Source organism: Salvelinus sp. IW2-2015, linkage group LG1 (assembly GCF_002910315.2).
Source record: "Salvelinus sp. IW2-2015 linkage group LG1, ASM291031v2, whole genome shotgun sequence".
In the NCBI taxonomy this organism is placed as follows: Eukaryota; Metazoa; Chordata; class Actinopteri; order Salmoniformes; family Salmonidae; genus Salvelinus; species Salvelinus sp. IW2-2015.
The window spans coordinates 22,462,302-22,484,881 of NC_036838.1; the positions used below are offsets into that span (position 1 = coordinate 22,462,302).

Consider the following 22,580-nt stretch of genomic DNA (forward strand, 5'->3'; position numbering starts at 1 on the left):
TAGCAAACTGTCTGTCACATCTWCACAAGCCAAAGGAATTTTCACTCTTCCTGGGTTTCACGCGGAATCAGATACCAGAACAGGTGACATTTCATGTTGTGTTGTCATGGAGTTGGGYGACACGTGAATACGCCACCTCAGGTTGGCATCTCTGCCCTTTGCCGTCACCATGGCATTGTTTGGGCATAGGAGAGGGGACTTTTGGAATAGATTCAGGAAAGAGATTCGGGGAACTGATACAACTTCTCTAGGGAAACCAGTTTGGTAATTCCTTTGTCCTGAGTGGTCAACGACCTACCAAAACACCTAAACCAAGGTTGTAAGCTTTGGGTTACATGTTGACTAAAACCCATTTGCAAAAAAAATACTTTCAGTTCCCCCACTGCCCGCCCAACCGCACAACAACAWAACCCAACATTCAACCAAAGGAAGTTTGTCCAATCTGTAGTTCACCATAAATATTGGTCTGGAGACCAGTTAATGAAAGTGCTGTGCAATGTGTGCTGACTATAGGTGTTCTCTGTAGGTAATCTTTCTCTTTTCTGGAGAGAAAGCAACTAAAAGAGTCCTACTGTTTAGCATAGAGCTTTTGCACATACATTAGTAGGGAAGACACTGGCTGTTGTGCAAGTGTTGCCAAGTACATCGCTACTACCCTCCTGAGATCTAGAAATACTGTCCCCCCCCGGATCCAGAAATGCATTGGATTTTCTTCTTCATAACAACCTATTTTAACAGCCCATTTCCTGAATGGGTGACAACATAACAACACTGGTGTGGAATTATGTCTGGAGGTCATCACCTATACAGAGTCAAGAATGTAAAAAATTGTTGCAAGTGCTGCATGTTTTCCCTCAATAAAGCCAAGCACAAAATACCAAGCCTATTAAGAATGTATAGAATAATTCAGGATATGTTTAAAACATTCTAGTTGGAAGCAATTGCAAAATCAAAATGAGCTGAATAACATAAGCCTATATTTAATTCTAAAGCCATTGTTCCACTCCCTGAACATTTGGGTGTGACCAACTCTTTGCCTGAAAGGGAGGAAGAGGGGAGTTTTGTTTTTCTATGTGATCTTGCTTTTTGTTTCCCCTGTCCTTTATGGTTTTATGGTAATAACACAGACTGGGACACACGGAGCAGCCGTTACTCTGTCAAAACAGGAAAGACATTAACAATACCAAGCATCACCCAAAGAAGGGGTCAAAGGTCAAATACACTGGAAGCCAGATCAAAAACTGGGACCTATCCCAAAGAAAAGAAGGTGAAGGCTGGGCAGAGGAAGAGGTGTGTGTGAGAGGGAGAAAGAGAGAGGGGRAGGGTGAGAGAGAATGAGAGAAGATGGGTTAAGGAGGAGTGTATAGTAATGGTACCTCAAATTGTGCTGGATTCACYGCAACCTGGGCCACTGAAGTGGATGAATATTGTCTGGGCTGCGACTGGGGAGAGAGAGAGAGAGAAAGAGGGAGAGTTAAAAAAACATAAAATGAACGGAGGAGTTGTCACTTATAGTAGGACACACAGACTTAATCCTTGTCAGAATCACTGACGCAATTAAGCATGATCTTAACTTGAAATTAACCACAGCAAAAAAAAACATTCCATGCTGCTCAAATGTCTGTACAATTTCCTCACATACAAGACTGTAATTACCAATTGGATGTCACAAAATTCAGTAGAAAAAGGGGTAAAAGTACCCCAAAAATATATTATAATAATAAAACAATTTAAAAGCTAACAAACAGGGTTGTCAAACTATTTTATAATTTACTGAAAAAAWGTTTTTTTTAATTATGACTTACCTTCCACTTAAATGACCAAAAAATGCGTAAATGTATTTTTTTCCCATATATGTTGTAGCTTAGACCCTACTATACATAATCTGAGTTTTTTTGTGTTGTGCCCGCCCTTGGTTGAGACACAACATGCTCTTGAATATAAGGTAGGTTTCATTTCAATCATAGAAATAWAATTAATAGAATTGACCTATCCCTTCAGACCACAGCAATTTAGCTGGTCACCAATGAAATTTAAAAGGTGCAATATGCAGAAATCGTTCCGCCATTTCCTGTTTGCTATAATTCTAATAGTTTGTCTAATTTCAGTTTATGTGACAAAACAAGCAATCATTGTGTAGAATCATTATACCATCTAAACCACTGTAAAATATTTTTTCCATAGCCCAAAATATTGTATCTTCAGCTTTACCAAACCTGAAAGTAAAATACAAAATTGTTTAATTTAAGCACGGAAGTATAGAAATAGCGRACATAGAACAGATCTACKGCYTCTTAGACTTSCTTTCTATGAGAATGACAGATCTATAACTCARATTTCTATGCGAATTTGGTCAYGTTGCCCAAAAAGTTWAATATTGGAGCTTTAAACTAAATTTMAAACGGCGGCCATCTTTGTGGTAGTATTTAAAAGTCAACATTTCAATTCAATTTACATTTCAATGGTCTACCAGTGGTGTGAAGGGATAGGTCCATTCTATTAATTGTATTTCTATGATTAAAATGACAACCACCCTGTATTCAAGAGCATGTTGTGTCTCAACCGATGCGGTCGTCACTAGTTACCACAGCCACAAAGTGTCAGTTATGTCTAAATCTTGCTCGTCCACCCACCGTCGAATGTGAACTMAAATGGTCATGTTTATTCTATTATCTATATTTCTATGATTTCAATAGGTTTCCTATGGAGGATTGACAGTATAAATGTAAAACAACAGATATTCCCATTCAAGTCAACATTCTCTGATGTYTGGACCTCTAACCATGTTTGTGGTACCATTTGAATGTCTACATTTCAATTGTATTCCCATTTTAGTACATTTATCAGCCAAAACATGACACCCATGCTATATTCAAGAGCATATTGTGTTTCAACCGATGGCGAGCACAACACAAAAACCTCAGATGATGTAAACTAGGGTCTAAGCTATAACATATMCAAATATGAAAATAATCMGAGTTTATGCATTTTTTGATAAATTACYTTTAAGGGAGAGAAAAAAATGACAATAGAAAATAAAAATGTATTACAAGAAATGATAAAATTGTTTAACAATACTGTTTGTAAGCTTTTCACTTTTCCAGTGATGAAGACATGCATGTCTCATGGTATGGTGGGGTATGCAACTTTGATGTGGTGCTGTCAACTCTGAACACCTTTATCTCTTGAATGTTTTGGTARTCAGGTCCAAAAGGTKACTTTCTGAATCCTTCTAAAACYGGCAAATATGTATGGAAAGTGTTGTTCAAATCAAAAGGGGTGCTGTCAAAAAGTGATTGAATTGAAATGGATTTAACCTTATTATAATGCCTAACTTGTAGTTCTTAATGATATCAATTTTCAGTTATATATTCAAGAAGACCACAGGAGTCAACGATACACTTTCTGGAAATGTATCTAGACTTGGTCAGAACCAATATTACAGGAAATCGGAATCTCTCTCTCGTGCCCTAGCTCACGTTCACACATCAAAGAGGACCCGTCAATTACCAACCTTCGGTGTGTATCCCAGAGGTTCTACATCCCCTGTTATACACTCTACAACRGAGACATGGGAAGCAGCTGATCTCTAGAGAGAAGGGGAAATGATATGACATGATTGACACCCCACATGTCAGTGGACTGATAGCATCATATAATAAAATCAAAACAGTTTGTCCAAGGACCTCTATATAGCTTTTCTCATGATGTTACGTAACCAAGCAGATCCCAGATCCCTACTGTTTGGTGTACGTGGAATGTACACATTGTGACTGAKGCGGTGAGGGTAACTAACTAACATTGCAGGTTTGAGGAATGCAGAAACCAGGTGGAGTTTGTTTAAGGGGACCCTTTTAGTGGAGGTGACCCACAGGMCAAGCAGCCTACATTCACCCTCTCCACCCATACTGCCTATTGGAGAATCTCAATTGCATTCTCCTCATGTCCGCTCTACTTTCTTCCTTCTCAAAACCCATTAGAGAAGAAYGTGAGAGGGGCGGAACCTTTGATTTTGATTTGACCTCTGGCTTTCTTATCCAATGGGTTTTGAGAAGGAGGGTCTCAAATGTCCCAGGGTTACAGCACAGCATAATGTATTTCTTATGGTATGAGTCCCAAGAATGTGTGTGAATGTCTCATACCCTGCTAAGTATCTTTAAGAAGTTTCGATTGGACCAAGCAGTCAAGCCAGCTTAAAACAATTCTACTGTTACACAGAGATGATAGGATGGGAGATAAAGACAGCGAGAGACAGGTGGAGAAATCGAGAGAAAGAGTGACAGTGGTTGAAATCTCACTAGTCAAACTGTATACTACATTTTTACTCGTAAAATCCTGTGCTATACTAACAGTATACTACTTATACTATTCAGATTAACTTTATTTTGCCATACAACATTACTTGGAGATGATTACTGATTACAAGCATTTCGCTACACTCGCATTAACATCTGCTAACCATGTGTATGTGACCAATCAAATTTGATTCGATTTGTTGCTCACTGACAACATTACTTAATCTATGCACTCAGGAAAAAAGGTGCTATCTAGAATCTAAAAGGGGTCTGCGGCTGTCCCCATAGGAGAACACTTTGAAGAACCCTTTTGAGTTGCATATAGAACCCTTTCAACATGGAACCCAAAATAGTTCTACCTGGAACCAAAAAGGGTTCTCCTATGGGGGCAGAGGCAGAACRCTTTTGGAACCCTTTGTTCTAAGAATGTGTCTTGTGGAAGGAGAGTGGTGTTGACACAAAGGCCTTGTCAAAACCCAGCTAAGGGCCTTAGCGAGCTGGGTTTGAGGCAATCACTGATTTGTACTGTATGTGATTRGATATGTGAAATCATGGTTGCGGCCTGCTGTTTTCACCAGTAAGTGATACTCAGTAATGAACCTCAAAGGAAGGAAGGAAAGGAAGGATGCATCTGTAAAGTATTGGAACAAGTCCCCACTCAGATGGGTTGGGAGGAAGTAGGGCGGGGAAAGTGAGATCACAGACACCCAGGGGCGGAAAGTGGGCTAATGAGTCACACTGCCCTCCTTTTGGATAAATATTTATGCACTAGGCAACACACCAGACTCTGACGGCGAATGAAAGGACAGACAAAGAGAGGGTGGAGGCTTGGCGTGGCACTCTGACTGGCAACCAAAGACATACAATTAGTTCGTTATCTGTTTCTCTATGTTGGCAAAACTATACCAGAGCACTCTACTTGAATGCATCTGGTTTGATCCAAGCTACTCAAGTATGACTCATGTTTATTTCAAATTAAATGATGGTTTATAAACAAAACTGAAACAAAGACATTGATTCAAAAGGCATTTGGTTGCACATCTACTCATGTGATCATGACAGCAAAGGAACATGGGCATCTCACTGCGAGCTTTCCCCTCTGTCTTCCAACCGACAGCACATGACAAAGGAAGTGGCTTTGGGTGTGTAAACAAACTGCACTTCTCATTTCTAATGCAACAAAACCTACTTCAACAAACCCCACAGACTAACTACCCTGCCCATCTGGCTTTCATGTCATATGAAGTKCTTGTCCAACCCAACCTAACGTAGCAGGCGTAAAATAAATGCCTGAAACTAGATCCCCTACATACTGGTCTTGACGAGAAGACTGTAGGAGGAGGTTCTCTTCTGCACTGTTCAACCAATCCAGTAAATGTGGAGGAGGAGTTACGATGGAGTGTTGCCTTGTTAACAGCCTCAATTCGTCGGGGGCATGGACTCGACAAGGTGTCGAAAGCGTTCCACGGGGATGCTGGCCTATGTTGACTCTAATGCTTCCCACAGTTGTGTCAAGTTGGTTGGATGTCCTTTGAGTGGTGGTTACCATTCTTGATACACACAGAACATTGTTGAGCCTAAAAAACCCAGCAGAGTTGCAGTTCTTATCTTGCCCATTRACCCTCTGAATGGCACACATACACAATCCATGCCTCAATTGTTTTAAGGCTTACAATTATTCTTTAACCTGTCTCCTTCCCTTCATCTACACTGATTGAAGTGGATTTAACAAGTGACATCAATAAGGGATCATAGCTTTCACCTGGTCGGTCTATGTTATGGTGTTCTTAATGTTAATGTTTAGTATACTCAGAGTATAACACACCTAAACACAGAGGCTAACATCAGTACACTATAGATAGCGACAGCAAACCAAGCCCCGGGAACCTGAACACAAGAGACTGATGTCAGTACAACATAAATATACAGAGATTTAACACTGGCACATCACTGTTAGGACTTAGTAGAAAGCTAGATTATATGAACACATGCTCATGTCCGCATTTAACTGTTTTAACATGTATATTGCCTTTTTTTTTACTCTTTTTTTTACTTTTATTGTTTGTGTCTATTTTATATAAACAAATGTATCTTAAACTCTGCATCATTGGAAAAAGACCCGTAAGCATTTTACTGTTTGTCTACACCTAACCTAATTATATATACACTGCTTTGTTGAGACATGGCCCAAATCCCCGTCATCCGCGTGAAGAAAAGATGGGAAAAAAGGGCGAGGAGGGCGGAGTGCCTTGCAAGAATTCGCTGATGAGTAGGCAAACCCCCACTACCCTCTGTATTATTGGCCAACGCGCAATCATTGGAAAACAAAAAACTGGACGTTCTACGTTTAAAACTATCCTACCAACGMGACATTAAAAACTGTAATATCTTATGTTTCACCGAGACCTGGCCTTTTATGCTCACTTCGAGGCAAGCAACACGGAAGCAGGTATGAGAGCACCAGCTGTTCCGGGCGACTGTGTGATCACGCTCTCCGTAGCCGATGTGAGCAAGACCTATAAACAGGTCAACATTCACAAAGCTGCGGGCCCAGACGTATTACCAGGACGTTTACTCAAAGCATGCGCAGACCAACTGGCAAGTGTCTTCACTGACAATTTCAACCTCTCCCTGACTGAGTCTGTAATACCTACATGTTTCAAAGAGACCACAATAGTTCCTGTGCCCAAGAAAGTGAAGGTAACCTGCCTAAATGATTACCGCCCCGTAGCACTCACGTCGGTAACCATTAAGTGCTTTGAAAGGTTGGTCATGGCTCACATCAACACGATCATGCTGGAAACCCTAGCCCCACTCCAATTCGCATACCGGCCCAACAGATCCACAGATGACGCAATCTCAATCGCACTCCACACTGTCCTTTCCCACCTGGACAAAAGAAACAACTATGTGAGAATGCTGCTCATTGACTACAGCTTAGCTCAGTCGCCTCCTGTACTCCCTGTTCACCCACCACTGCGTGGCCAAGCACGACTCCAACACCATCATGTAGTTTTCTGACGACACAACAACGATGAGACAGCCTATAGTGAGTGTGGTGCCAGGACAACAACCTCTCCCTCAATGTGAACAAGACAAAGGAGCTGATCATGGAATATAGGAAAATGAAGGCCGAACAGGCCCCCATTAATATTGATGGGGCTGAAGTGGAGCGGGTCGAGAGTTTTAATTTCCTTGGTGTCCACATCACCAATGAACTATCATGATCCAAACACACCAAGACAGTTGTGAAGAGGGCACGATAACACCTTCTCCCCCTCAGGAGACTGAAAAGATTTGTCATGGGTCCCCYGGTCCTCAAAAAGTTCTACAGCTGCACCATTGAGAGCATCCTGACCAGTTGCATCACCGCCTGGTATGGTAACTGCTCGGTATCTGACCATCCGTAAGGCGCTGCAGAGGGTAGTGRGTATGGCCTAGTACATCACTGGCAACAGCATACAAGCTAATAGCCATGCCAAACTTACCACGGTCTGTCTTAGCTCTTAATTCAATGTCAAAAAGTACACACCAGACACCAACTCAGAGACAAGTTTGTCAAGTCAAGTGAAAAATCAGTTGGATCAGTTAGTCCGCGTTCACTACACAAGGGTAATGATGAACAGAATTGTAGCACATTTGGCTAATGTGTACCAATGGGATTTCTCCCCTGGTGTGCTAACTGCTAGCTAGGCCAGATAAGAATAATGCTAAACAGGCAACMGAGGGCCTCAGGAATGGGAAACATTTACCACCTAGCTGATGTCAGACCAGTGTGTGATAAATGTTGGCCTTTGACACCTCATTCACATTCCGTAGTCGGTGACCTCACGGCAGCAGATTGAGGATGACACCTTCTTCAGCATGGTTACTTACTTCAGCTGAACACACTGATTCTCTATAGCTCCTCCAGCCATACCGTTCCACACTCCAGCTATACAGCCTATGACTAGGGATGGGAATTGCCAGGGATCTCTCGATACGAAATTATCACGATACTTTGCTGCCGATACAATATGTATTGCAATTCTCACAATTCTATATGTATTATGATTCGATACTGTGACTTTATTGCGATTTAATGTTCCAAACATTTCTCACCAGAGGAACAAGAGAGCTGCAGAGGAACAAGAGAGAGCCATGAGAACACAAGTTTTGATCAGTCATGGAAATAAAAGTGCTGAAAATAAATTGGCTCCCTATTTAAAAAGAAGATGGAGAACAAGCTATATAAACAGTGCTTTGGAAAGTTTTCAGACCCCTTGACTTTTTCCACATTTTGTTACATTACAGCCTTATTCTAAAATATATATTTTTAAATGATCCCACATCAAATCTACACACAATAACCCATAATGACAAAGTGTAAACAGATTTTTAGAAATGTTTGCAAATTAATAAAAATAATAATAATCAGAAATACTTTATTTACATAATAATTCAGACCCTTTGCTATGAGACTCGAAATTGAGCTCAGGTGCATCCTGTTTCCATTGATCATCCTTGACATGTTTATACAACTTGATTGGAGTCCACCTGTGGTAAATTCAATTGATTGGATATGATTTGGAAAGGCACACACACCTGTCTATGTAAGGTCCCACTGTTGACAGTGRATGTCAGAGCAAAAACCAAGCCATGGGGGTCGAAGGAATTGTCCGATGAGCTCCGACACAGGATTGTGTCGAGGCACAGATCTGGGGAAGGGTACCAAKACAATTCTGCAGCATTGAAGGTCCGCAAGAACACATTGGCCTACATCATTCTTAAATGGAAGAAGTTTGGAACCACCAAGACTCTTCCTATAACTGGCCGCCCAGCCAAACTGAGCAATCGGGGGAGAATGGTCTTGGTCAGGGAGGCAGAGCTCCAGAGTTTCTCTGTGGAGATGGAAGAACCTTCCAGAAGGATAACCATCTCTGCAGCAGTCCACCAATCAGGCCTTTATGGTAGAGTGGCCAGACAGAAGCCACTCCTTAGTTAAAGGCAGCCCGAATTGGCGTTTGCCAAAAGGCACCTAAAGGACTTTCAGAAACAAAATTCTCTGGTCTGATGAAACCAAGATTGAACTCTTTGGCCTGAATGCCAAGRGTCACGTCTGGAGGAAACCTGGCACCATCCCTACGGTGAAGCATGGTGGTGGCAGCCTCATCCTGTGGGGATGTTTTTCAGCGGCAGGGACTGGGAGACTAGTCAGGATCGAAGCAAAGATGAACGGAGCAAAGTACAGAGAGATCCTTGATGAATACCTGCTTCAGAGTACTCAGGACCTCAGACTGGGGCAAAGGTTCACCTTCCAACAGGACAATGACCCTAAGGACACAGCCTTAGTTTTTGTTTTGTCATTATGGGGTATTGTGTGTAGATTGAGGGAAAAAACWATTTAATCAATTGTTAGAATAAGGCTGTAATGGACATGGGCTGTGAATACTTTCCGAATGCACTGTCTACACTGGAATTTTGGTACAGGTACAGCCAACTAGCGCAAAAATATTATTGCGATATTGTCAAAACTATACGATATATTGTCAAAAATAATATCCTGATATGTAACTGTATCAATGTTTTCCCCCCCATCACTACCTATGACCCCCTATTCTCAAATCCGGCCTCAAGGTCCACAGCTTTCTTCCTCTCCAATAATGGACTGATTTACATCTGGGACACCAGGTGAGTGACATTAAATTAGTGACATTAAACCCATACTAGTGTAAACAAAAGTATGCTGAATGGATTTGTATCTGCTTGKGTGGCACACCATTAAAACCACCAGTCACAACAACAAGGCTCTCTCTCAGGAAAAATCCCTGAGTAGGTGTCTACCCATGCAGACATACACATGATACGTAGACAGGTTAGGCTATTTCACCTAGCTCCCAGAACCACCCAGATACCCTTTAATACAGGCAGATAGACAAACAGTCAGCCCTACTGCATACAGTCCATTAGGAATCACACAAAGCACTGGCAGGGTAGAGAATTGAGGGCGGGTACCAGGCAGCATAACAACATGTCTTAATGTCAACAGTGACCGTACAACAGAAACCAGTCAACCACACGAATGCATCTCTCTGGGGCCAACCTAAACAGTGTTATAAACTGTAATCAGTCCCTTTTACTGCTGATTGTGATACAAGACTGGGTGTAACTTATTGGAGTAGGCCTACTTCATAAGTCTAACTGATAATTCTGTTTTGCTATTATTATTATTATTGAATAGCAACACACTATTATTGCAAATCTGTTAGTAGTTCATGTATAGACTAGCTAGGCCAAACATTGCTTCCATAACTAAATTGTGGCAAAGCTACTGTACTACTGCTTATCAGAAAGTATCAAAACACAAATATTGATTAGCTGAGAGCTAACCAAACACTATTCAAGCAAAAACAAAGTAACAAAAACACTATCATCCTTATCAGACAGTTCCAAAACACTATTACTGATTATAAGTCCAACCAAGCACTACTACTTCTCACGAGACAGTATAACCCAAAACTGTACCACTGGGGTAAAAATGTAGTTGATTTTGGCTCACAAGAGTCTGACCTAGCGCTCTTCCAGCTCACCTGAGTCTAGCCCAGAGTCTCAGTGTTTGTRTACCTACCTGCGTCCAACGTCGTTTCAACATTCCTCATGCATTCCACAGTGAACAGGTCTGTGAGGGGTAAACAAACCCAAAATGCTAGCCATGACAGCCCCTTGTTTACAGTCAATAAACGGTTCTTATACACGTTCAGAACATGAAAGATACATAATGTTCTKTCAATGTATAAAACTTTTCAACCGTCTCAAACTGGCTGTTATTTTGTCCGGGGTCAATATGAGATGATTATAAGACATTATAAATATTCATGAGAAGTCTTACAATGGGGCGGCAGGTAGCCTAGTGGTTAGAACGTTGGACCAGTAACCGAAAGGTTGCTAGATCAAATCCCRGAGCTGACAAGGTAAAAAAAGAAACATGTCGTTCTGCCCATGAACAAGGCAGTTAACCCACTGTTCCTAGGCCCTCATTGCAAATAAGAATTTGTTCTAAACTGACTTGCCTWGTTAAATAAAACCTGTTTTTTTTAAATGACAATGCATTATAATGCAGAGTGCTCATGTGTTACAATGATTTCTTCTCCATTTCTCATACAGTTGTACTGGGTTGTGATTGACATGATATAACGGGGAAGGGGYATGGGGCGGGAGTTGTCAGGCTTCTTTTTTATGAGGAAGGAAATAATGAGATGTTATTATTGTCAATGGGGCGTATTCATTGAAAATGTTATTTGCAAAGAGGAGTACGCATAGGATAAACATGCATTACTGTAATGTTTATTAACGTTATTGTGTACACAGGTACACACACACACAATGGGAGCTAGTGGCAGCCGTACCCAAAACGGGACAATGGGCCAAAATAGAAGTGGCTGTTTTAATGGCCATTTGCCCTGAAACCAGTTGAAACGATCTACGCACGCACACACACAAAGTCAGAGTCCTATAGCCACACCCGAGAAGGGTGTGTATCAATTGGTGGCACAGAAACATTACTCACAGCACCATTTAAATGGTGCATACAGGGGCAGCCAGCGTGGCACAGGAGCCAATGCTGCCATGGTTAATAATATATTCATATGTCAGTCTGTGTAACCAGGAGGGAGTAGGGTTGTTCCTCCTAGGGGTTTAATAGGAGCGCTTCTTCAACAATAGGGTTAAAGAGATTGTCTTTACTTTACTGAGCTGGGCTATGAAAAGTGTTGACTTATACTGGGCCCCACCCCACAGACAGACAGACATGTGAAAAGGGCTGGGTATAGCAACACGGCTAGCTGCTATAGTGATGACAAAGCATTTGGCTAACCCGGTCACAAAGTATGTCATTAATTTGGAATTGACTCCAACCCTGATAGCAACAGAAAGCTAGATGCTACAGTGATACCAAATGAGTAAGCTAACCAGTGTAGGCTGCAAAGTATGTCATACTGACCTAAATAGGGACAATTCTGCCTAGTAGTGTCATGTACTGGTTCAGCTGGTGTTAAAGCTATGCTAATGGCCATTTACATCCAAAAGGACCCATGAGCACCAACATGTGAAGTTCAAAGGAGCATGTCAAATTGGGTGTCAATGAAAGCTAAGAGTCTATATTTTTGAGAAATTAAGACATTTATACATTCTATACACATTTCCCATCCTACAATTTCGGAATAAGCAAAGGCTTTGATTTCTGGTCAAACAGATGGAAAATGGGTCTTAGACAACATCTACCAGAAAAAGTCAAAAYGTATTAGAAATCAATCAAAACACAATCGTGTTGAAGTAAAGACGCCTACCCAACTAATATCAACACTTACAGTCGAAGTCAGAAGTTTAAATACACTTAGGTTGGAGTCATTAAAACTCGTTTTTCAACCACTCTACTTTGTGTATGACAAGTAATTGTTCCAATAATTGTTTACATGCAGATTATTTCACTGTATCACAATTCCAGTGGGTCTGAAGTTTACATACACTAAGTTGACTGTGCCTTTAAACAGCTTGGAAAATTCCAGAAAATTATGTCATGGCTTAGAAGCTTCTGAAAAATGATGTCAATTAGCCTGAGTCAATTGGAGGTGTACCTGTGGATGTATTTCAAGGCCTACCTTCAAACTCAGTGCCTCTTTGCTTGACATCATGGGAAAATCAAAAGAAATCAGCCAAGACCTAAAAAAGCATTCCTGTCTCCTAGAGATGAACATACTTTGGTGCGAAAAGAGCAAATCAATCCCAGAACAACAGTAAAGGACCTTGTGAAGATGCTGGAGGAAACAGGTACAGAAGTATCTATATCCACAGTAAAACAAGTCCAATATCGACATAACCTGAAAGGCCGCTCAGCAAGGAAGAAGCCACTGCTCCAAAACTGCCATAAAAAAAGCCAGACTACGGTTTGCAACTGCACATGGGTACTAAGATCATACTTTTTGGAGAAATGTTCTCTGGTCTGATGAAACAAAAATAACTGTTTGGCCATAATGACCATCGTTATGTTTGGAGGAAAAAGGGGAGGCTTGCAAGCCGAAGAACACCATCCCAAACGTGAAGCACGGGGGTGGCAGCATCACGGGGGTGCTTTGCTGAAGGAGGGGCTGGTGCACTTCACAAAATAGATGGCATCATGAGGAAGGAACATTATTGGGATATATTGAAGCAACATCTTAAGACTTCGGTCAGGAAGTTAAAGCTGGGTCTTCCAAATGGACAATGACACAAGCATACTTCCGAGTTGTGGCAAAATGGCTTAAGGACAACAAAGTCAAGGTATCGGAGTGGCCATCAAAGCCCTGACCTCAATCCATAAGAACATTTGTGGGCAGAACTGAAAAAGCATGTGCGAGCAAGGAGGCCTACAAACCTGACTCAGTTACACCAGCTCTGTCAGGAGGAATGGGCATAATTCACCCAACTTATTGTGGGGAACTTGTGGAAGGCTACCCAAAACGTTTGACCCAAGTTAAACAATTTAAAGGCAATGCTACCAAATACTAATTGAGTGTATGTAAACTTCTGACCCACTGGGAATGTGATGAAAGAAATAAAAGCTGAAATAAATCATTCTCTACTATTATTCTGACATTTCACATTCTTAAAATAATGTGGTGATCCTAACTGACCTAAACCAGGGCATTTTTACTAGGATTAAATGCCATGAATTGTGAAAAACTGAGTTTAAATGTATTTGGCTAAGGTGCATGTAAACTTCGGTAACGGTACGGTCTTTGTAAGAAAAAATTAACACATCACCCTTTAAATAATTAACTCTTTATTTTGCCTACAGACAAATAAAATGTTCTATTTATTCTAAAATGACAGCATGACTGACTAGGCCTGGTTTCTGTCTCTACTGTATGAAATCAAGGGGAGAAAAACTTTACAATTAAAAAGTGCTTCTTAGCTTTGACAACCTGTAGGTGCTTTGCCTGCTCTATTTTAAATACACAGGGTAACTTACATACTTGTATAGGCAATATTAAATGTAACCACTGAATAGGGCTGCAAATCGTTGGCTATGAATACTCCCACTGCTTTCGTTATTTCTTTATGTTTTTCTGAATGTGTTGCTAATTGTTGTTGGAAGGCAGCAGCGAGAGATTGCTGTGTTTTCGCTAACGAGTGGACTTCTTGCTCCAGCTTCACCTGCAAGACATACGGCTTTGTGATGGTGACGTAAATGACACATGGTTAGAAGTGTTTCCACTCGAGTAGCCGACAGTGGAAAAGCAATGCTTGCAGACTTACTTTGTTTGTTTACGGTCTTCTTACCCTCATCATCGTATAGAACGCTGAATCCAAAACGTTCCCACACAGCGGATTTGAAAGACGGCGGTGCCTCTTTAAATGTGCTTCTCTGTCTCGCTAGCGCTCGTCATAGTCACGTTGGAGCTGAGAGAATATTTGTTTTTAGTTTCCCCTCTCTACACGGAGAATATTTGTTTTTAGTTTCCCCTCTCTACACGGGGCCCCTTTAGGGAGGTTTCCTACCGAGATGTCATTGCAAATCGTCCATTGGTTGTTTAAGGGGGAGGGGGTTGTAGTCACTGCGGTTGACACATTTTGAGACATTGCTGTGGAGTAAAGTTTGTCAGCCCTCAGGAGCCCCCTAACGGCCTGGGGCCCCAAGCAGTTGCCTGCCTTTCCTGTTCACAAACTGTGCTTCTGGTTCTATGGATCTGAATGTACAACGTGAGTATAGTCTGCAGCGCAATAAGCAATTTTTGGAAATGATAGGAAAATTACAGGCAGACTGTGTATTGAACCGTACCGAACGGTTCGACAACATACTGTGTACCGTTGCATCCCTAGTATGCATCCCTAGTATGCAGTAATCATATGCCTATGAACCAGAGTAATACTGCTAGCACTGAGGTGGTGTGCCCCCGTAGGAAGTCAACCTTGTGCAGCTCACCCTGCACTATTAAAAATAACCTGAYCATGTCTACCTCTGCTAAGCTTCCCAGTAAAGCAAGAAAAACAATCAACCATCCCAAAAGTATTTAAAATAGCCCACATTAACATATGTAGCTTAAGAAACAAGGTTCATGAAATCAATAATTTCCTAGTAACAGATGACATTAATATTCTGACAATCTCTGAAACTCACTTAGATAATACCTTTGATGATACAGTGGTAGCAATAGATGGGTTATAACATCTACTGAAAAGACAGAAATGCCAAAAGGTGGAGGTGTGGCAGTTTATATTCAGGACCACATTCCTGTAAACCTTAGAGAGGATCTCATGTTAAATACTGTTGAAGTAATATACTACAGGTTCATCTGCCTCACCTAAAGGCCATTCTGGTGGGAKGCTGCTATAGACCACCAAGTGCTAACAGTCAGTATTTGGATAACGTGTGAAATGCTTGATAATGTATGTGATATCAATAGAGGTATACTTTCTGGGGGATTTAAATATTGACTTGCTTTCATCAGGCTGCCCACTCAAGTGAAAGCTTCAAACTGTAACTAGTGCCTGCAACCTGGTTCAGGTTATCAATCGACCTACCAGGGTAGTTACAAACAGTACAGGAATGAAATCAACATGTATTAATCATATCTTTACTAATGCTGCATCAATTTGTTTGAAAGCAGTATCCAAATCCATCGGATGTAGTGATCACAATATAGTAGCCATATCTAGGAAAACCAAAGTTCCAAAGGCTGAGCCTAATATTGTGTATAAGAGGTCATACAATAAGTTTTGTAGTGATTCCTATGTTGTTGATGTGAAGAATATTTGTTGGTTTGTGGTGTGTAATGACAAGCAACCAGACGCTGTACTTGACACATTTCTGAAATTGCTTATCCCAGTTACTAATAAGCATGCACCCATTAAGAAAATGACTGTACAACTGTTAAATCCCTGTGGATTGATGAGSAATTAAACATTTGTATGGTTGAGATGGATGAGGCAAAAGAGATGGAAAATAGGTCTGGCTGGACAACCGATTGGATAAAAAGAAGAAGAAACTACACTATGAAACAAAGATAAATGACAAAGAATGATAGTAAAAAGCTTTGGAGCCCATTCAATGAAATTTTGGGAAAAAAATGCAAACTCTGCTCCTCATTCATTGAATCAGATGGCTCATTCATCACAAAACCCACTGATATTGCCTACTACTTTAATGATTTTTCATTGGCAAGATTAAGGGGAGGACCATCCTCCTCAGTGAATTTCATAAAAAGGTACAACTATACTAAATATGTTGACATGTCACCAAATAATTGATTAAAACACAGTAATTGCAATGAAGGTATACAGTAGCCTCAACATCACTCTGTAGGGTAMCACTATGGTGTAGCCAGAGGACAGCTAGTTTCCATCCTCCTCTGGGTACATTGACTTTAATACAAAACCTGGGAGGCTCATGGTTCTCACCCCCTTCCATAGACTTACACAGTAATTGTGACAACTTCTGGAAGTCATGCTCCACCTATCAGAGCTCTTGCAGCATGAACTGATGTCCACTGAATCAAACGATCAGAGAATGAATCGTACTGAAGGGCAACAGCTAGCTAGCACTGCAGTGCATAAAATATGGTGAGTAGTTGACTCAAAAAGAAAGACAATAATTGAATAGTTAACAAATTAATTTCTTAAAAAATGAAGGAGAAGCAAGAGAGAGAGACAAAAAAAATAGATATATATAGCTACCTCTCTAACTTTCAATTACTTAACTAGCCATTGCAGCTAGCTATTTTAGCCTACTCAAACAGAGAGGGATGATACGTTACCTAGCTTCCTATGGCTATCCGACACTGGAACTCTTCCAAGTCAAGGTAAGCTTTCGGTTTTATAAATGTATTGCCACCGGGGCCCGGCGGTGTAACTGCTAAACTGCTTGCTAACTGTACACTGTACTGCATGATTGTAGCAGGTTTACTAACATGTTAGTTCTAGCAGCGATGTTGACTTGATGTTACTTAATTTGGTGACAACGATGTAGGCTGTGTGTAGCGGTTAGCAGTTATGATATGAGATTTGTCTTGGAAAGGTTTTTCTGATTGGTCACAGACAGCTGATGTGTTGTAAACTGAAGTCCACAAGTGAAGGGAAAAGGTGAGAGGAGGATAGCGCATATGCGAAAAGGAATTATCCAACGATCAACGCTGTTTGTATGTAGCTGCTATGAAAGTGAACTGCATTTGCGTGTGATCAGGGGTTTGTTCATTCCACCAATTATGTTGACAAATGTTTCTTAAATGGAAGCAAATGGAACGAAACAGGGATAAACATACCTGAATTTGTCCAATAGAATCTCTCATTTGCACCTGTTGGACTAATGATTGCACCCCAGATCAGCTAGATGCAGGCAAGATTGTGCAAGGCAGTATTGAATGTGTCAACGTTTGTCACGTTGATTGCTTAAATTTCTCTTGACCTGTGCAACTACATTGTAAACTTTCATTCATAGGCTAGGTTGTATAAACCTCATGATGGGTATAGGGAACATGTGWGTATCGTGTAGTAGCCTACACCTACTGAGCTGGGTGAATGACATATGAATGACCGTCATCTAATATGCTGTAATAGAAATAAGGCCATGCTTATAAAAAAAAACATACTTCCTGTTGTCATAAGCATAATTAATATGCTTTTTCACAGCGGATTGTCACATCTGTCAAACATCTGAACAGCAATAAGTTAATTGACTCACAGTTCACAGTAAGAGTCAGAATGTGTGTGTGTGTGTATGTGTGTGTGTGCGTCGACATGTTTAACTATTCTTGTGGGGATCAGAAGTCCCCACAAGAATAGTAAACAAACAAAAATCTGACCAACTGGGGACATTRTGTTGGTCCCCACAGGGTCAGATGCTATTTCTAGGGGATTAAGGTTAGAATTAGTGTTAGGGTTAGGTTTAGGGTCAGGGTTAGGAGATAGGTTTAGGGTTAGAGTTTTGGGTTAAGGTACAGGATAGGGGTTAGGGATGTTTTGAGTCTCTCATTGTGAACCTAATACAATCTCAACAGATCACTATATCTACACTGCCAGCAGCACTCTGATGACATCACAGAGTTCCCTTCCTAGACCCTTGCCAAGTAACATCTTACAGTACAGAACAAGTCTGCCTGAGTTCAACTGAATGACGAAGCAATTTGCCTCCAAGCGATGCATATAAGTATCTGTATTTTCCCCCTCGGTCACATACAGCAGTTTTGAGCTCTTCGCCAAGTTTCCTAGTTAACAAGTTAATTAAGAACATGTAAACGACATGTAAACATCAGAAGCCCCATGGCTTCGTCTGACTGACTTAAGTAACATCTTTGGTGGATATGTCTGCTCATAACAGATAAAACATGACGTCACTCACCACAACAGCGTCTGTCAACTGGCACCTCAGCGATATGACAAAACCATCAAACTAAATCTATAGGGCTGGCACCAAAAGAGGGAACCACAAATCACACACACATAGAAAAGCTTGTTTAGATACATACCATAGATTTGAGTGTGAGTGTATCCTATATTTATCTGGATAGTCCCCGACTCTGTCCTGAGGCTAAATTACCTTATATTCCCTATGGATGAAGCATATACGTCCCACAAAACACACATGCATACACTTTCACACACTCACATAAACAGACTAGAGATAAAAACATCTGCTCCTCCCAATGGGACAAGCCTGACAGGACAGTACTGCTCAAGCTCCTCCCCTTTTCAAAAAAGGAAGCGGAGAAGCCTGGATCTGATTGGTTGAAAGGGGTGCCCGCCTCCTTCACAAGACTAGCCAGGAAAAACAAACAAGACCAGTCAGTTCCACTGAGGGAGTTTGATTAAAATAAACCTCGGTTCACCGGTCTATGGCCCGTGGCGTGACTGGAAAAAACGGTGAGGGAGGAGCGGCCTTCTAAAATCGAACAGTAATCTGTGCCGCTCTGCCATGTAGTCAATAATACAGCAAGGTACATCGTTCAGAAACATACAACATCACTTTTCCATAAAATATATGTTGGAATTTTCAAACTCGTTCTCATTGGGAAGGCAGATAAAGTATTTTTATCAAAAGCAATCACTTTTGAATTTGAAAACAGAATCCTACGCATTACTCCACGTGCTTTACCTACGCCACTTTTGTTTTGAGCGGACTTCGCCGCGGGATGCAAATTCCTCCCACCGGGGCAACACGCGCCAGATAATCAAATCCCCTACATGTGTGAGGGAAAGTTTGGGCTGGGTCTTGTGACTGTGTGTGTTTGTGCATATGTGGCAGTAGTATAATACAGATACAACAGCCTACATGTATAAATTAGTAATGATTACAAAGKAGTGAATGTACTGTATGTGCTGTAATGTGAGCTGACCAAGTCCTAAGCATAGTGAAGTGCTGGTCATCGGCATATATTTAATAGTGAAAGAGATGGGTGGAGCTGGAGCAGGCTGGGCAGAGGTGGCTTTGCTGCACTGACTGTCTGTCTGGCAGCAGTAGGGTGTGTCTGATACACTCACTGCTTAGGAATCTGAACAGCAGAGCCCCTCAAAAACAGAGAGGCAGAGAAAGGGGGTGGGGGGGAGGAGAGAGAGAGAGGGGGAGAGAGAGGAGAGAACATAAAGAGAGAGAGAACATAAAGAGAGAGAGAGGGAGAGAGAGAGGTACAGTTGAAGTCGGAAGTTTACAAACACTTAGCTTGGAGTCATTAAAACTTGTTTTTCAACCACTCCACAAATGTCTTGTTAACAAACTATAGTTTTGGCAAGTCGGTTAGGACATCTACTTTGTGCATGACACAAGTCATTTTTCCATCAATTGTTTACAGAGAGATTATTTCACTTATAATTTACTGTATCACAATTCCAGTGGGTCAGAAGTTTACATACACTAACATGCTGACCAGACACGTCGCGTGCGTCGCAAAATAAATTTAGAAATCCATGTTATTCAATTATTGCGCCAACGAGCATCTGCGACGCCAAGGGCTAAAATAGAACTCATTCCTATTTCTGACGCAGATCGTGCAGCAAATCCTGCCTCTCCCATCTCCTCATTGGTTTATAGAAGCAGGTACCCACGTGCTACCTCCTCATTGGTTATACCCACGTGGGTGATTGAAAGAGGAACTGTTTTGCCGGTCGTCATGGTAATACTATGAAAGTTTAGATGCATCACCATATAAGTTAAACGATGAAAAAGCCTGGAAGGAGGAGAGATGACTAGAAACGATTCGGTTGGCCGTTTTATGTGTGGATTAATTGTCGGAGTAGAGGTCCTTGTGCATTTCAGGTAAAATAACAACTCAATGTTTATATCCCAGGACAAATTATCTAGCAACAGCAAGCTAGCTAAATAGGACAAATTAACGTTAGCTAGCAAGTGCAAGCTAACTAGCTAAATTGRCATACATGTTTAATGCTTTTCGACCTGTCCCCAAATTAATGTCATTGGTTCAGAGTTTGTTTTGATATTTTAACCTGCGTGTCGTGATCGCGTTTGGTGTGGGGGGGCAAAATACATTTATGCACGACAGCGCACGATGGCGCACGCTCGCAGCCGGTTTGGGTTCCGTGTAAGTTGACTGTGCCTTTAAACAGCTTGGAAAATAATGTCATGGCTTTAGAAGCTTCTGACATAATTTGAGTCAATTAGAGGTGTACCTGTGGATGTATTTCAAGGCCTACCTTAAAACAGTGCCTCTTTGCTTGACATCATGGGAAAATCTAAAGAAATCAGCCAAGACCTCAGAAAAAGAATTGTTGACCTCCACAAGTCTGGTTCATCCTTGGGAGCAATTTCCAAACGCCTGAAGGTACCACGTTCATCTGTACAAACAATAGTACGCAAGTATAAACACCATGGGACCATGCAGCCGTCATACCGCTCAGAAAGAGACACGTTRTGTCTTCTAGAGATCGTACTTTGGTGCGAAAAGTGCAAATCAATCCCAGAACAACAGCAAACCACCTTGTGAAGGTGCTGGAGGAAACAGGTACAAAAGTATCTATATCCACAGTAAAACGAGTCCTATTTCGACATAACCTGAAAGGCCGCTCAGCAAGGAAGAAGCCACTGCTCCAAAACCGCCATTAAAAAAAGCCAGACTACGGTTTGCAACTGCACATGGGGACAAAGATCGTACTTTTTGGAGAAATGTTCTCTGGTCTGATGAAACAAAAATAACTGTTTGGCCATAATGACCATCGTTATGTTTGGAGGGAAAAGGGGGAGGCTTGCAAGCCGAAGAATACCATCCCAACCGTGAAGCATGGGGGTGGCAGCATCATGTTTTGGGGGTGCTTTGCTGCAGGAGGGGCTGGTGCACTTCACAAAATAGATGGCATCATGAGGTAGGAAAATGATGTGGATATATTGAAGCAACATCTCAAGACATCAGTCASGAAGTTAAAGCTTGACCTCAATCCTCTAGAAAAMTTGTGTGCAGAACTGAAAAAGCGTGTGCGAGCAAGGAGGCCTACAAACCTGACTGAATTACACCAGCTCTGTCAGGAGGAATGGGCCAAAATTCACCCAACTTATTGTGGGAAGCATGTGGATGCAGGCTACCAAAACGTTTGACCCAAGTTAAACAATTTAAAGGCAATGCTACCAAATACTAATTGAGTGTATGTAAAACGTCTGACCCACTGGGAATGTGATGAAAGAAATAAAAGCTGAAATAAATCATTCTCTCTATCCATTATTCTGACATTTCACATTCTTAAAATAAAGTGGTGATCCTAACTGACCTAAGACAGGGAATTCTTACTAGGATTAAATGTCAGGAATTGTGAAAAACTGAGTTTAAATGTATTTGGTTAAGGTGTTTGTAAACTTCTGACTTCAACTGTATATAAAGACAGACAAATGGTATAAAGAACGAGAATGAGGGAAAAGAGAGGGAGTGAAAGCAAGAGAGAGGGAGAGTGTCACATGGAGCCTCTAGCTCAAACCGCACCCTTTTACAGAGAGGAGCAAGGGAGGGGGGAGAGAGCGAGCAATGATTATATGCTAAGAATGAAAAGAGAGGGAGGATGAGGAAAGAGCAAGGACGGGAGCGAAGATGAGAGAGAGAAGAAATGAGAGATAATAATGGAGGAAAAAAATATGTGGACCCAAACACAAGCATGGACGTGCTTCTTGCCTTACCCAAAACAGTCTTCAAAGACCTTGTTGTAGCTACTATGAAAACACAAAGGAAAATGTTGCGATGGGACATTAGCCAAGCCTTATGTAAGATTGTGGAAAAACATGGCTACGTGCTTGTGTTTAAACTACGATGTCATATGAGCTTGGATTCAATTGATATACCA

The 22,580-nt window shown here is 41.3% G+C and overlaps 1 protein-coding gene across 29 annotated transcripts in view; it reads right to left on the reverse strand.

The window, feature by feature from the left end:
• Window positions 1-22,580, reverse strand: part of LOC111962601 (calpastatin) — a 79,290-nt gene that overhangs the window by 16,046 nt on the left and 40,664 nt on the right. For 16 of the 29 annotated variants that reach the window (XM_070443013.1, XM_070443017.1, XM_070443028.1 and 13 more), the window contains 2 exons: window positions 3,515-3,589; window positions 1,377-1,442 (listed from right to left, as the gene is read on the reverse strand). In XM_070443013.1, coding sequence (XP_070299114.1) covers window positions 1,377-1,442; window positions 3,515-3,589 — 141 coding nt within the window. Of the gene's footprint in view, window positions 1-1,376; window positions 1,443-3,514; window positions 3,590-14,567; window positions 14,674-18,772; window positions 18,943-22,580 lie in introns of those variants that run through there. The other 13 variants (XM_070443060.1, XM_070443034.1, XM_070443069.1 and 10 more) reach the window with 6 other exon arrangements.